The sequence below is a fragment of the Acipenser ruthenus genome, chromosome 31, assembly GCF_902713425.1.
Source record: "Acipenser ruthenus chromosome 31, fAciRut3.2 maternal haplotype, whole genome shotgun sequence".
In the NCBI taxonomy this organism is placed as follows: domain Eukaryota; kingdom Metazoa; phylum Chordata; class Actinopteri; order Acipenseriformes; family Acipenseridae; genus Acipenser; species Acipenser ruthenus.
Genome location: NC_081219.1, coordinates 12,032,235 through 12,048,770, shown reverse-complemented (window position 1 = coordinate 12,048,770; position 16,536 = coordinate 12,032,235). Strand labels below are relative to the sequence as shown.

The following is a 16,536-nucleotide window of genomic DNA, read 5'->3' as shown; positions in this document are numbered from 1 at the left end:
GTAACCTCAGCCACTTTTTCGATAAATTACTTGTTTTGTGAAATGATACAGTTCACTGTCTTTGACATTGAAAAAGACTTCATGTCAAAACATTTTGTTTCTTTTAATATTTCTGTACATTCTGCAAAGTAGCTTAACCTAATGATTTCCCTTTGCCAACTGTGAAAATAAATATTGTATTGCAAAAAGTGCATCAATAGCAACAATAAGTGTCATGAAAATGTATGCTGTCTGCTTTCAGAGTGAAGTTTTATTTTTGTCGCTGTAGGCTAATGTGCAGCAGTTGATTAAAGGCTGTTGTCTGTGTACAGAACTACCCTATTCAGAGTAATTGAAATATTCTCTTAAGCTAATAACTGTAATATCCAAAGTCGGGGGCAAAGAGGTGCAAAATGAAGTAGGATGTACAAAGTGCTTTTAGTGTATTGACAGCAGCAAGCAAATGGGTTACACATGTTAATTGGCCTATTTTGCCAGACCAGGAAGATCATTTTTCTAGCAGAGAGAAATAATAACGCATTGACTGACTAATTGTTCCATTTGCAGCACCTTTGGCTAAGTTTCATGGGTTCTGTATCACTATAGTAATGTGCAGGGGCTTTAGCTGTTAATCTCACATCTTTATCTCCCTATCTTTTCATTTGCCCTAGTTCTTTTCAATCAGCTTCTTCAGGCCAGGATGTATTTTTTCAATGAATAAACTACGAAGGAGCTGTTTCGCTCTTCAAGAAGAACTGCAGTAACACAACCTCAGGCCTTGAAAACACAAGCTCTTACTTAAAAGTGTTCAAGTACTGTATATGTACAGCCAGACCATGTCGTTATGAGGTCTCTATCAGAGGGCATGAAGGGATTGCTGTTTTTTTACAGTACGTCTGCTACTCTTTATCGGTACTGTAACCTTTTCTCATTTATTGTTATTCAATGGCAATGCTTGCTACGTTAATGGGTTAAAATTCATATGGAATATATGTTAACTTCAGACTGTTTTCTTATAAGTTGTTAACAAACCAGGACAAGAGCTGGAAGCTGATTGGCTGATGGCAATGAATCGTTGGGTTAAAAAAAATTTTAAGTCTTTGTAAGTCTATGCAAACCGAGTGAATGCCTAAGCCTATTGTGTTTATTTTTTGATTTGATTAACAATGATGATGTGTGCATTCAATCCCAGTGGAATAAAGTACAACCCTGGCTTTGTTTTATTGCATGAATTTCTTATTAAAAAGAATACTTTGCAATCATCTGTAACATACTGGGTTCACTATCCAGTATCAGAAGCCAACATTTACATATGCAGTACATTATGTACTGCGTGGAGCAGGCTTTTGACTGTGTATTGAGTTGAACATTATCATACAGCAAAATGCATGCACACACTTCATATTCAGATTTGGAAACTCCATTACTACTGTAAATACTGCAGCTGCATAAATAATTAGTAATTGTTCAGAGTAATGGAACTTAAATGTCCAGCAGAGATTGTTAGTCTCATTTAGTCAATTTCAGGCTGTAAAAACAGCTGTATTTAAATCTGCAGCTAGATCAACTTCAATGTCTTTATTGGTACACAGCTGTTTTCTAGGATACTTTTAGTCAAGATCCTATGTTCACCTGTGTTACCCAGGAAAAAATTGCATTGCATAGTTTGAACCTGTATCTGAACTTCTCAGTTTGCCCTCTTGCCATTTTTACTTGGAGACTGAAGCGGTCCCATCATCAGCCTAACATGTCTTTCATTTTCTGAGTTAAGTGTAGAGATAGCTCTTGAGACGGTACTTTGAGGCACTGATTTCAAAGAGAAATACTTAAGTGTCAGGCTTGATGAATGACTTCTGATTGAAGATAAAGTTTCCTTTTTTTATTGTCCACTTTTGCCTCTTTTATGATTTATAATAAAGAAAGCAGCATCCTGTAAGGATCTATCTTAGCTGAGGCCCTTCCTGTCACTTGACATTTAGATTAGATTGCACTTAAAAATGCTGCTGGTACTGTATAATTCTCACTCTCTCTATCTCTCACTCTCTGTCACATCTAAATTATGCCTAAAGACTCTGAACATTGTAATACAGGCTAGTCAGCCACAATTAATTTGTACTATTATAACAGTATTGCAATTGTATTTATTTTGTGATTTATTTGAATGCTGCTGGCATTTGTATGCATTCCAATGTCTTTCACATTATATAGCATTTCAGTTTTTTAAACTCGGCTTGTGTAGAAGGCAGTCAAATGAGAAATAAAACAATTCCTCTCTCTGCCTGTCTGCTTGTCCTCAATTAGACCTTGCGTGTCACTAGTGCAGCAGTAGTGTTTTTAAAAAAAGAATAGATCCTACAGAAAATATAGCTACAAAAATCAACACAGGAGTCCTCTTACGTCTTCTATAGTGTTACAAAGCATCACATGCCTACTGCTTTTGTGACTCTGCTGTTAGTGCTAGCGCCATCTGCAGTTTATGTGGTTCTTTGGGCACCAGCCAGCTATGCTTTTTTGACTTTGCTGCGGCATACCGTGGTAAAAGCAAAGTAAAGTGTAGTAAAACAAACGTAGGGATTGATTTGATCAGTGCATACCCCATCTGGATAAGCTACCGTAGCCCTCCATTTTATCACTGATAGTACCAGGGAATCCCTGTGGATTTCAACAGCCACCTATTTTATGGGTACTCCTGGGACAGCCACGGGTTAGTGGTTGATGCAATGCTGGGTGATTCCCCTGTGCTGTATAACGCACTATCCAGCTGTGGCAAGGTACAGGTTGATCAAATCCAACCGTGAACTGAAATACCAGTGCAAATTTCCCATAGAAAACGTGGAGTACTGCTACAGCTGGATGTGAAAGCCATCCACACAAAAATGAAAGAATTGCACAGGTGCTTTTGCGTTCTCTGTTTGTTCTTTCAAGAACACCACGTCCCTTCCTACAGCACTAATGTACTTCCATATCTTCAGAGAGTGTACCCAGCATTCTGAAGCCTGCCAAAAAGAACAGGACAAATAGGGAATAACTGGCCTCCAATGGCTAATCTTTTTCATTTCATTACAATGTCAGCTTCGCTGCTGAAGTGCATTTATGACTATCTGAGGTGTGAGGATGTTTTTCAGTGCCATATACTTTTGGATGTCATTCTTACCTGATGCTTTAATGGAAGTCCTAATAGAAGTGAAAAAAGATAGGCCTACACATGACTTAACACACTGTGATGCCTTGTTCTGTATGTCTACCTCTTGAATTAATGTGTTATTTTTTGTAATATGCTATATTACAATGTCATGTATTTGATTGCAGTGTTTAAAAGTGACAGCTTTCTGTCCGAAATTTAGCAGTCAGGAAAACGATTGGAAAGCTACAGGTATACAGTCTGTTGTTCGCTATAGGGGAGCACAGTCCCCACTAATATGGATAATTGTAGTGAAAACAGGGAGGTTTCCATGGAAATGGAACCATAAAGTTCAACAGCTGAGTTTCAGGTATGAATTTCCTGCGAAGAGGCATCTGGGATGTGTAGTTTGTTGTGAAAAAAAGGTGACCCCCATCTGCTTTCATGCCTTTTTAAAGTATATATTCCTATAATAACAGACATTTGATTGATCTGTCTTTTTCTCACTTGAAAGGACACTCAAAGCGGTCCTAGCTAATGAAATGATTACCCCCCTCTTAACCTGTCGTACATTTCCAGTCCAGGTTGGTCTACTGTACTGCAGGCCATTTGAACTTTCTTCAGGGTCAAATCATGTCTCTCCAAAGCATGCCAGGAAAGAGGTGGGTCAATTCCACACTCCAAGTAAAACAACCCAGGAAGTGCTAGACTACCTGAAAATACAGCATGACAGGAGGACTTTCTTTAGAATCGTATAGTACCAGATATATATTTTTAAAAATGAAAAGGTTTGCTCTACTGTAAGTTAACTAGAGTATAATAGGGACATTCAGAGCGTGAGTCTGAATTCTGTTGTATTGTACTGTAGGTTTTATTTGGTGAGCCACAGACATAAAAGGCATAACATCAATCTTTGAAAGTCTTTGTTATCCTGCTGAATTGCTGTGGGGTCTTTTTTAATAATTCAGAAGGTAATCCCTTGGATAAAAGTTGTTTCTACAGTAGGATCAAACCTGGCAATCTATTCTGTGGGATTAAAATAGGGAGGTTGGTTAGTGGATGACTGGGGACCATTGCCTCTCCCTCTGACCTTCATCAAGGCTAGAACTCTCTCCGCTAGCTGACTTAGTTAATATAAAGATACATCTGTCTGCTCGGCGAATGGAGCCTGGTTCTTTAACCTCGGCTGAACCTGGGAGACGCTGAAGTATCTTCTAAAGGACGCATAACAAGGAGTTTGGCTTACATAACATTACAAGCAAAGATTAAAAACTGCATGTGTTCTGCCAGATGGTTTTTATATAAGGTTGCTGGGTTTTTCAGGTATGCAGGACTCTTCTAAGGGGGAGGGGGGTTATTTGTATTATGTAAAGGCATTACAGTAAACACCACAGTAAGAGGGGCTCTTCAGAGTTAACAGCAACACTTACTGTGTAGCTAATAAGTGAGGTCCAGTGACTATTAAAAACGAACAGTGTGAAACATATAGCCTACCTGTTAATATTCACTCGACACATTCACAGTTTAGTGGATACCCTGATGTGTGTTTTTTTTTTTAAATGATTATTCGTTTTTTGCATTGTGAATTTTTTAACATCCACTTTAATACCCCTTGATGCCTTTAGTACCACCATCAGTGCACTTTTGATTTGAACTTTAATACATGTACATGATTGAAAAGCCTGAATGGGATCACAAACAACAGAATTTCTTCAAGGGGCAGCACTCAAGCCTTCATGCTGGATCATTTCTTAGCTGGGATTCAAGTCCCTCCTCTGTTGTGTGCTCTTTTTCAGTTAACACTTTATTTTACTGTGCATGTTAAAATCATTACCACTGTGCATTATCTATACAATCATGTTTGCAGGCTAGCATTGCACATACTACTTTTATACAGTTTTTGTTGGATGGATTTTGACTGGATGTATGTCTCCACCAAAGCTTGTGACTCTTGTAACAACGTTACGGATTGAATTGAAAATTTGTATACGTCTTCGGAACGAGGGAACGTAACACAGACAATCATTATACAAACTGTTCCCCCAAAACCCCCAAAAACACCCACCCACTGGCTGCTAATAGATTGGTTTCTCTATCTTTTCTTCCCTCTGATGTGCTGGCTTTCATGTTCTGTTCTTCCGGATGATTGACTATGGTATGTTAGTTATTGTCTTGTGTCCATTCAGGGTCACACTCCCATAGCATTTCATGTCAAAGAGAAGGAGAGGTGATACCTTTTATTGGACGAACTAAACAACAACTAATCACACGCCTTCAAGACCTCAGAGGTCTCTTCTTCAGGTGAAAGTAGAAGAGAGAGATTGATGTTTACATTTGAAGGTGGCCACCTATCCTTATTCTGTCACAGAGACTCAAGATTCCTTTTAACAAAACATTTGCTTTGTTGATGTTGTAAAGCTTTGTTCATAGGCTACTGTATTCATTTCTTCATGATTTGGTATGTATTTTAAAGGATTACTACTTATCCGTTTTCTCTTGCACGCTCCTGTTTATTTAAACGCATCACTATTTTGTGAACGAAGCAGGTAAATAACCATGTCTTTAACAGCTGTGAAAGTGAATACATGTTTACAGAGCAAGATGCACAATGGCTCCACCAGCAGGGCAAACTTGATTTAACATTCAAGCATTTCCATGCTATTAAAGAAATAAAGAAAGAAAGAATACTTTTTTGGGGGAGACTTTGCGTTTCCCAGGGGGGTATGACATATATTGAAGTGCACTGAATGGCAAATGACCGATTCTTATTAAGTTATCTAGCCTTCCATACTTCTGTGACAGGCGATTAGAACTCAAGAGCTGGGCCTGAAAGCAGTTTAACACAGAATTTGAGTGCTGTAGTTGGAATAAGAACCACCTAAAATGATTTTAAAAATCAATACAATGTCAGAGACAGTAAAAAAGAAACCAGCTGAAAGAAACTAGCTTATGAGATACAGCTAGGGGCGTCAGGTTTTTACATCTAGGCCTAGGCTACACTAGTTTACTACTAAATTAATTCATTTTGTTCTGGTACTTGAATGTTTTTTTTCAGGTAGGCCTACATTTGATTTTTAAAATTTTGTTTAGCAATGTGGCATTTAACTACACAATTTCTGAATGTTAGTTTCACTTTTCGATTTTTGTTATGAATTTGGTATGATTATATTTAGCGTGTAAGCAGCGTAGTTGAGTTTACTGCAGTTAGTGCACACGTTCAGGGCATGGCATACTCTCTCACACCTGAAATGTGTTATACTAAATGATAATGGGATATACTAAATCACTCGGAATGTTCTTTCTTATCATGCTTTAAGTGTGACATGTTTTCAAAACATGATTCAGTCTGGATTGTTTGCAGTGACTAATCAAATCGCATTAACGCTCTGGAAGTAATGCGTGATCATTTCTTGTGCTTGCGTGCTGAACAAGGCTATATAATATCATACGCTTTCATTTACTTACACTGACAACGCAAAGTTGTGCTGCGTATTCAGGAGAGAGTGAATGGATAAGACAGCTACCTCCGTCTTCAATCTGATTTGTTGACAGCCTGCAATGGAAAATAATGATAATTTCAGTAAAGGATGTTAAATATTTATGGGAAATATGGGAAAACACATGGGAAAGGCTGTCCAGTGCTCAGGTTTAAAATTCCATGTAAGCCACAGTACACTGGAGGGGTAGTGAGTGCGTAGCAGGATAGTAAGTGAGCATTCATATGTCAGGATACAACTATTCGGTAGGTGTTAGTTTTAAAAATGCCCTGTGTACTGCATGCGTTGTCTCATAATGAATCCGGCCTAATCTAGCCCTGTGTTATAAAGCAAGCGTCACTTGCTTGTCAGCGACACACATTGCAAGACATTTCATTACCCGGTGTAGCAGTGTTCATTAAAGCACAAGGAGCCTGGAAGGGAAGATGCAGGCTAAAGAAACCGTGCCTTCTGATTCTTTGACAGGTAAATAGCTTTTTAAATCTCCTTTTCTTTCATACTATTGACTGTACTATATATTTTATAAATTGTAATAAACCGGATTCAGGTGTTTCGGATAGTGATGGAAAATGCTGTATGCAGTTATGAATGTCAGGGATGCTTACAGTACTACTGTCTACTCTAGTGTTGTAAAAAGGTCAGTCTTACCAGTCCTTATAGTAGAACATTTTGTTTTAAAGTTTCCTGTTACGGTAAAGGCATTAAGATTGTAAAATCTGTTACAGAATGCCACAACGGAGAAAAAGCAGCTTTCTTGTTCCTTTGTGAAATACAAATTTGAGTTTATGTTTTTCCCAAGATATGCTAAATGGGATTCGAACATGTATAAATGTAATTTTGAGGCTGAAATTGGAACCAGGTCTAATTTGCACATCATAAAACCCTTAAGCATATTGAAGAAGGAGACCTATTGAGAACTGGAACGTGTAGGTAGTCTCTGTAAAAATAAAACATTCATCTGCTTGTTTCATGTAATTTATTTAGTTTAAATTACAGTACGATAATATTGGTGCGTGTGTGTGTCTGTGTGTGTGTGCTTGTTTATTGTGTGTGTGTTTGTGTGTGTGTGTGTGTCTGTGTGTGTGTGCTTGTTTAGTGTGTGTGTGTGTGTGTGTGTGTGTGTGTGTGTGTGTGTGTGTGCTTGTTTAGTGTGTGTGTGTGTGCTTGTTTAGTGTGTGTGTATGTGTGCGTGTTTAGTGTGTGTGTGTGTTTGTTTAGTGTGTGTGTGCATGTTTAGTGTGTGTGTGTGCTTGTTTAGTGTGTGTGTGTGTGCGTGTTTAGTGTGTGTGCTTGTTTAGTGTGTGTGCTTGTTTAGTGTGTGTGTGTGTGTGCTTGTTTAGTGTGTGTGTGTGTGTTTTAAGTTTATTAAGTTTGAAATGTGTTTTGAGAACAGTAATTAGACTAATGCAGTTTATTGCACAGTGCAGAATGAATGTACTTCATTAAAATACCAAATCCACCTGGCAACATGTTTATATTACCCCACGCTTCAGTAACTTTGTTTACCTTTTAAAATTATATTGCATTATGGTGCAACTTTTTGTTGCCAGCTTCTAACTCAATATTCAGGTGTTGTCAAGACCAAGAACGGCTCAGCAAGCCAATGAATACTGCATAGTCCGTGCGGTATTAATCTGAGTTTTGTAACCTGTGACCTGTAAGTGAGCTGAGCTTTTGAATTTGCCCCTGAATAAGGATGCACAGTTGTTTCTGAAGAAGGAATTAGCAGTGTTTTAAACATGCATTCAGGTATTGTTTGTATTACACTCTTGTCTTGGTGCTGTGTGAGTGTTACTGTGTTTTTGAACAGTCTGCTCACTTGCTGCATGCACTGTAGAAATGCCATGTCTGGGGGATTAGCATGACTGTGCAAGTTCAGACTAAGCGATTTATTTTGTGCATTCAAATAAACATATACTGCACTCTAGCAGCTTAATATCAGGTTGTCAAACGTGGTACTTTAATATATCCTAAAGCAGGGATTTTCAACCGGAGGTACGCGTACCCCTGGGGGTACTTCTAAGGGTCATAGGGGGTACGCCTCAGAAATGCACAAATAAAAATGAAAGTAAGGGAAAATAATGATCTTGACTTTAACGGTATTATATATTCTCTAAACCACTGTATTTATTCTTTGTTTAGCAACTCAAAGTGAACCGCAGATTAAATAATTAATTAAATAAATAAATAATCTATCACGTCCACATTTTCCATCTGTAGGCATGCGCGATTTCCACTGAGTGGGTTTCCACTCTGTTGTATAGGTGAAGCACAAGGCGCCTGGTGATTGTGCATATGGCGCTCTGTGCTGCTCATGACCTTTGCTTGTTTTCAACTGCTCCGGGAAACATAAATAGTCTCCACAATACTCAATCTTTGACGGTTTTTTGCATACCGCGCTGCATTTTAGTAACAGCAGTAGCGGCGGGTTGAGTATGTTTTCGATGTTTGACACATTTCGTGCGCTGACGAAGGTCTTGCGACCGAAACGTTAGATTCTATTTTCTTTTAAAGAATAAAAAAGTGAGATTTGGCAAAATACAGCTTGCGGGAGTGTTTTATTTTTTCATTTCGTTATTTGGTCTCCTACGCAGCTGTGATGAGACTAATCAGGAGTTAATTTATTTTACTTACAGAAGAAAAACGAAGGAAGAACACAGACGAGTACAGAAAGTGCAAAGCGACAGAAAGTTATACAAGTGTATTATTGTTATTTAATTATAGTTTTATCTTGAGGTTAATGTTTTTGATACTGTAAACATTTTAAACGGCACACATAATTATGCTGAGGTGGGAAGTAAATAGTAACATGATAAACATTTATAGTGCAGACTATTTTGTATTATTTATAATAACCTTGCCCAATAGAAAGCGAGTCGGAGTGTTTCCAAAGATTCCTAAATACTGTCTTTTAATTCTGTGCATCCAAAGACATGTAATTAAGTTTTAAGAATGACGCCTACTGTTTGGTTTTCTGTCTCAGCAATTTGTCAGTCCCAGACGGTTGTGAAAAATTATATATTAAATAAACAGGGGAAAAAAGATTTATGTACACATATACCTTTTGCTCTGGCATACATTTATGCTATTAACATACCGGGTAGGTCCTACAGTATTAAATAGAAAGTGATCGGTAATACGCATCTAACAACATGACATATCACGTCAAGGGGGGAGTAAGTCTGTTAGCTGCCTGTAAAATGTGTAGCGGTAAAGCTTTTAGTGTAAAAATGGGCAGTTCTGAGTTGCAGTTGCCAGTGATAAAGACAACTACAGTAACTGGGTTACAGAAGCAACCAGTGACTGCTGCAAGGGATTCTGGTTCCCAGGTCACGAGTCTTATTATTATTATTATTATTATTATTATTATTATTATTATTATTATTATTATTATTATACCAAGGTCTGTTAATAGTGGTAAAGGTTAGTTGCCATGGTTACTTATGTATGACCATTAAATGTAAGCACACCGTAGAAAAATAAGATGGCACCGATCCAGCCGTTTGCTGGAGGCTTTGTCTCTGACATTCGTCACCTTTTCCATCTTCATTTCAGAGGCTTCATTCTCAGAGAGCGATTAATTGGTTTTGCTTACCGTTTCAGTACCACGGACAGCGTCAAACTCATTAACTGTTTCGTTACCTTTGTATTTCTTCTGGCGGGGCTTGATGTAAAAGCTTGCACTGCCTTGAGTTCAGAATTGAAATCAAGACTCCCGCTGCATAGCAGTTTTGCATTCCTGGTTTTACTATGTGCTGTGTGTTTAATAAGACAGGCCTGATCTTGTTACTGTACCTATACACTGGGGCTAATAAAGCTTGCAGTAAAACCTAGAGTGGCTGAAACTGAGCAATAGGAGTCTTATTTCCATCCCTGGAGTTTCTTTCATTCCTGCTTGCAGCTTTCATACCTAGAAGAGTGTTTCTCAAAAACAACCACCAAATCTTTTGTCTTGAGCCCCACTGTCGTAGAAAGCAAACAGCAGTAGAGCTTTATTAGCAGCTCAGGAAGGGGATATTGACTGTTTTTGTAAATCTGCCACTCCCGGCATTTTCTATCAGCTCGTAAGCCTTTTGAGATGCAGGCTTCATATTGCCAGTTGTTATATATGGAAACTCCCCAGACAAAATGTTAAGCTAGATAGCTTATGTATGGACCCCTGTTGCAGTCAAGAAGCTGTGACTGGAAATGCACACAACCACTGATCCATAATAAAAAAATGTACCGGTAAGCTTGCATTGGCAACAATTTAATGAGATCTGCCTAGGGCAAACATAATTCTGCAGTCAATGGCTTGTAACCGATTAAAACCACCATACCTGGCTTTACTGAACAGACCCAGATTAATCAGAAAAATGTGAAGCCAACAAGTTTTCATTCAGCAAATTTGCGTGCATTCTATTTGTAAATTGAAGCCACAGGTAATTTAGAATCCAGACAGGTTTACTGCACGTTGATCTAATCTCATTCTAACTGATTTATTCTGGATTGCAAAATTATTAAAAGCAGTTACAGAGAGGAATAATGTTTCACTAGACGTCATTATGAATCACTCATTTTTGTTCTTTTTCTTTGAACTTCCTGTATGATGAGCTGCAATGGAATCACACCAGACCTGACATTCAGATCTACTAGAGTGAAGAGGAGACTGTCTGTGATACCAGTACCTGATCTGACCTTGAATCACCTGCTTTACTCATTGCTATATTGTGGGATGCAAAAATCAAAAGAATGTCATTGTGGAATCACACTGTTGCATCGTATTAGTGCATCCAAGGTTGAGATAACCCTGAGTCAATCTGGTCAGTCTCTCTTTGGAGTTCATGAAAGAGGCAAAACAGTACAGTAGAAAACTCAGAGTGTACCTTTGATTTGGGAGTTACTGGCGTAAGGGTGTAACTGGGTAGGGTTATGAACCCATTTGGTACATAATGGCCAACCATTGTTCATCAGTAAAAAGGAAACTGGAAAAAGTTCTGAATTGTAGCCTACAGCAGCTCTGCCAGTAGAGAACTGTACAGTATCTGAAGAGATGGTGTGCTTCCAAATCTCAATTACCAGAGGAAACAGGATGAGCAAGAGAGGTGAACGGAGAGGAAAAAGTGGCAAATATTCACACAAATCCTTCTCCCGAACCATATGGCTGGTCGGTGATAAGAAGTGGGTGTTGGCAGAAGAGATGTTTCAATACACAGCCCATTATTTATTTACTATACAGAGCTTAAGAACATCCTGTACGGACTAGAGGAGCTCATTTGGCCCATCAGTGCTCATTCGGTTTCTAGTAGCTGGTTAATCTCAATGATTTAGCATCAAGTAACCTGTTCCATAGCCCTCACCACTCTGAAGTGTCTTCTACCTTCTGCCCTGAGTCTCTCTCCACTTCATTTCCAACTGAGTCCCCTGGTTCTGATTTCTTTACTGCTCTTAAAGTATTGCTAGGGTCAACTCCTTTTAAAATGTTTAAGACTTCAAATAGGTGGATCTGTAAATATTTTCTTAGTACTGTATCTATTTGTGTAGCCCTTACTAATTGTCAGTTCAATATAAACTGACCAGTATATGAGATAGGGACGTGCATTTCAAAACCAGGAGGGATCTGCCAATTGCTGTTTGGTTATCAAAAAACAAATATTAATCAATTAAGTTTAAACATTGATGTAAAAAAAACAACAACATTACATTACAGTACATAACTAGGATAATATACTTCAAATGGATGTCATTTAAAAGTGTTTAAAAAGAACAGAAGCGAGGCTGTTATTATCAATGTATTTCATCTCAGTAACAAATCTCATTTATCCACTCCAGTGCCAGCACTTCTAACCTGATCATATTGAAATAGCATTGACTCAGGAAATTGAATCTACATGTTACAGGGGTAACGAGACCCATCTGAGAAATGCGTTTTTCACTTTGTAATTAATAAACAGTGTATTCTCAAGTGCTCCTCTGTACAAGGTCATGCTCAATTAAAAGGACCATTACTTAAGCTAACAAATGGGAAAGATGAACGAGTTGCCAGTGAGATGCAGGAAATTACATTTTCCAGCCATTAAAGTTCTTGTTTACTTGCAGTTCACGTAGCATGAATTAGTAAAGTGTCCACAAGTGAAATGAATACCACTGACATGGTGTTGTGTGCCTGTTTTGACCTGCCCTGAATGGCTACAGGGAGGACTGAACTGGCCATTGACCTCCCCAACATGGCCGTGCTTGCATCACTTCTGACCCCTGTGCTCTTTCAGAAGATGGGAGACCCTGGTTCAGTCTCTACCATGCTGGCTTTCACTGGGCATACCACTATGTCCTACATCGGCCAGCTACCAACCCTTAAAGAGTAAGTAGCGGGGTTCTGGAAAATATAGCGTTACATATCCCCATGTGTTGCTACAACAGACTTTAAAGTTATAAGTGTAAAAAGTTGTCAGGATGTTAACAACGAAAAGAAAAACTACAGGTACGTTATTTAAACAGTTGTAGCAACACGTGGGGACGTGTAACGCTATATTTTTCAGAACCCCGCTATCTATTCTTTAATGTGGTTTTAGCTAACAAAATAACTCTTTAAATCATACCTGTCATGTACTTCCATGCAATATATAGGGCTCTAAAGTGTGTAGTTTTGAAAGAAACACAGACCACGATTTCACAGACCACGATTAACACTCATCTTGGATTACCTTACCCAAGGTACCATTTGGTACAGCAGTTCATGACTAGTGTTAATCAGTGTCTGTAAAACCAGCCAGATACTACACTAGGTTAAAGACAGTTCTCCTTACCTTATTTTCATGAAGTGGTAAACTTGCACTGTATAGTTCATTCTGTCTCAGTAGTGCCTTAGGGGTTACGGTCTGAGAAGCAGTCAATGGGGGAAGCAGCTGATTCATGGTGGGGGACAGTTGATTCTCCAGGTGAAATGACCACGGTACCTGTAAGCATGGCTTACAGCAATGAGAGATTTCTTTAACGTAGTGTGTTGCCACATATCATGCTTTAAAATGAAATTACATGTTTGCTAGACAGCAAAACTGCACCTTTTAGAATGGAAGCGCACAGCAGATACAATTTATGAAATGATTTTGTAAACACTTCTAAGCATCACTGTTTGGGTCATTACTAACAAGCCCACTGGTGGTACAGCCGATCGGCTGGCTTTGTCATCTTAACACCCAGTGTTGACATGCTACAGACTACAGTACTGATGGCATGTGTCAAAGCATGAGAAATAATCCTTTGGAGAAAAAAACCCAAGCTATCAGCTAGGTTGACTGCAATGGAGCCACTGGGTAATACTCTAATATAATAGATTCTGCAAATTCCTTTGTGCATTTGTTCCGCAGACAGACAGCCTGTTAGACTTTGAGTTGAATTATTCCTGGTATCAGCAAAAGCCACTTTAAAAAAAAACAACATTAACTCTGTTTAGCATTTTCTTTTTTTTTTTTTGGTAAAAACCAAATGCATGCACCCTAATCTAAATAGCTGCCTGCATTGTTTTATGAATTAAAGGATTTAAAGGGGCAGCACTGGGAAGCTATTTGATCAAAGGGCAGGATAGTCTACTTAGAGAAATGTTACCTTTCCTAACCATGTCAAAACTCCCGAGATAATCACAGGTAAAGCTATTGTTGTATACTGCACAGCAACCTCTTGACTGCTATCAGTTGCAGAAATACTGTCCAGCAGCAATAGGATGTCCTTCTATATACAAAGCCTCTTGCATCTACTGCGCCACCTCTTGTGCAGATTAATGATGGCATGTGCATTGGTCCGTTGTTTTAACCATTGGGAAGTATGACACTGGAAAGAGAAATTGTGCCCATCCCTTCAGACCTTCTTTCCTGTCAGTAACCAATCACCTGCTTCCCCTAAAGAACACAAATTTAAAAAAAAAGCTTTTGTTTTAATTCTACCAAAACAACCACGAGAGTTTACATCCCTAAACCGGCTGCCAGCTTCCATTAAAATTACATTGCTTCGTAAGCACTGCGAATAAAATGGAATTTGTCAGACGCGAGGTGATTTTTTTTTTTTTTTTTTTTTTAATTAGGCTGAATTATGTAAATGTCAAAATAAATAAAACCACTAAGGCTTAATTTCCTGAAGGCAAATGCTGTTTTATTTTTTCTTTATGCATTCATTTTGAGAATAAATGCTCCATTATTCAGACTCTCGAGGTGCAGTGCCTTCTGCTGCTGTAGCACAGGAGGGTAATAAATCCATACACAGCCCTGTTAGCAATGCAGAAATACACCCATTTATTAAACACTGTGTCATGATAAGTTACTTTATTATGCCTTACTGGGATGTAAATCTCTGCCACTGAGGGACTTGTGATGAAACATGCAAAGGACATGCTTTAGTTATTGAGTGCATCACAATCTGGTGCTGTATGGAGGCTGTTTTCTGTATGTGTCACTTACAGTTACTTAAGTTTTATTATTTATAAAATGTAGCATTTATAAAATAACATGTTGCAGAATAAACAACTGCTGGACTGCAATAGGCTGCTGCATTTCGTGTAGTTAAATGGAGGTATTTGCGTTTGTATAAAATAAACAGAGAGCTTGTAGTTCATCTCAAATTGGAAAGTGAATCAGAGTGAGTAATAAGGGGCCAGCTGCACACAGTTTTTGTCAGTGTTGCTATTTACAGCAAGGGCTTACTCAGAAAGGTATTAAAACTGATTCATCGAGGCTTTGTAAATATCAATGAGAAAGTTAACTTTCTTTTCCCTAGATAGTTCATTCTTTTATTTCCTGTCTCTTTCTGAATACGTAATCTAAAAAATATATGAACATAATTTAGTACCAGGCTGTTTCTGTATATAAACAAGACCACTGTTGGGTTACCTTGCCTCACTGTGACAGGTTAATACACTTAAATAGAACTCGCGTTCAAGCTGAACACTTGTGTATCAAGAGCTTCGTTTGTTTGGCCACTCAGCATTCAGTTACAGTCTTGACCGGAGTCTCTGGGGTATGAACCACATGCTAATCCAGATGTCTCGGCTACAGTCACTGTAGACCACTGACCAAGAATACATTTATTCTAATGAGTAGGATCAGTGTAACTTTTCTGATCCCTCATTGAATGAATGATAATGTCATTTTGTGAATTAACTGCAACTAATGTTGTCTGCTGTTGGTCCTTATGCCAGGATGCTCTTGAAAATGTGTCTTTGGTCTCTGTGGGTTTATCCTGGTTAAATAAATCAAATTGTCTCAAATGCAGATGAGAAAGTTGCCCCAACGACTGTAGCATGGCCCTTTCAAACGGCTGACCTCTGTTGTGTTTTTCTTTCGATTGATTTCTTTTTAGATATGACGGGCCCTCCCACACATTGGATGTCCTGTGGTCATCCCTTCAGTGAACCAACAGTATGGAACCCCAAGTTCTGCATTGTTACAGACGGTCAGCTGCTCTTACTGGACAAGGAAGAGGTATGTATATATATACAGTATATATTGAATTTGTGGTATACAGTACTGAAGTCTATGCCTAACAGTGGTGTCATGGGACACTGTGCTACCTTACATACATAAGCGATGTTATGTGTGTGCTGTTAAACAAGATCTTCTTTTCATCTTTGTTGGAATGCGGCAATGGATGTGCATTATGGAGGTCTTGTGTATTTTGCGCCAGGAGATCTACAGTACCAGACATATTACAAACAACAGCAGGGGCGTTACTCCTGTTATACTGGCTTAATGCCAACATATCAAACAGTTGTTACATCTTTAATATCACTGCTATTCAACCCAGCTTCCAGACATAGTTGCAGAAACATCCACTTTTAGGTTATCAAAAATATGATACCCCTATTGTAACACAAAAGAGTTTGAATGTCTCCATAGAACCAAATACGTTGTACTGTATATTTGATATCTGTCTATCTATCTATCTATCTATCTATCTATCTATCTATCTATC

At 38.5% G+C, this 16,536-nt stretch overlaps 1 protein-coding gene across 2 annotated transcripts in view; it reads left to right on the top strand.

Annotated features, from left to right (window-relative positions):
• Nucleotides 1–16,536, top strand: part of LOC131702889 (disabled homolog 2-interacting protein-like) — a 237,203-nt gene that overhangs the window by 9,008 nt on the left and 211,659 nt on the right. For both annotated transcript variants that reach the window (XM_059005245.1, XM_059005244.1), the window contains exon 2: nucleotides 15,925–16,046. In XM_059005245.1, the coding sequence (XP_058861228.1) occupies nucleotides 15,925–16,046 (122 nt within the window). The remainder of the gene's footprint in view (nucleotides 1–15,924; nucleotides 16,047–16,536) is intronic.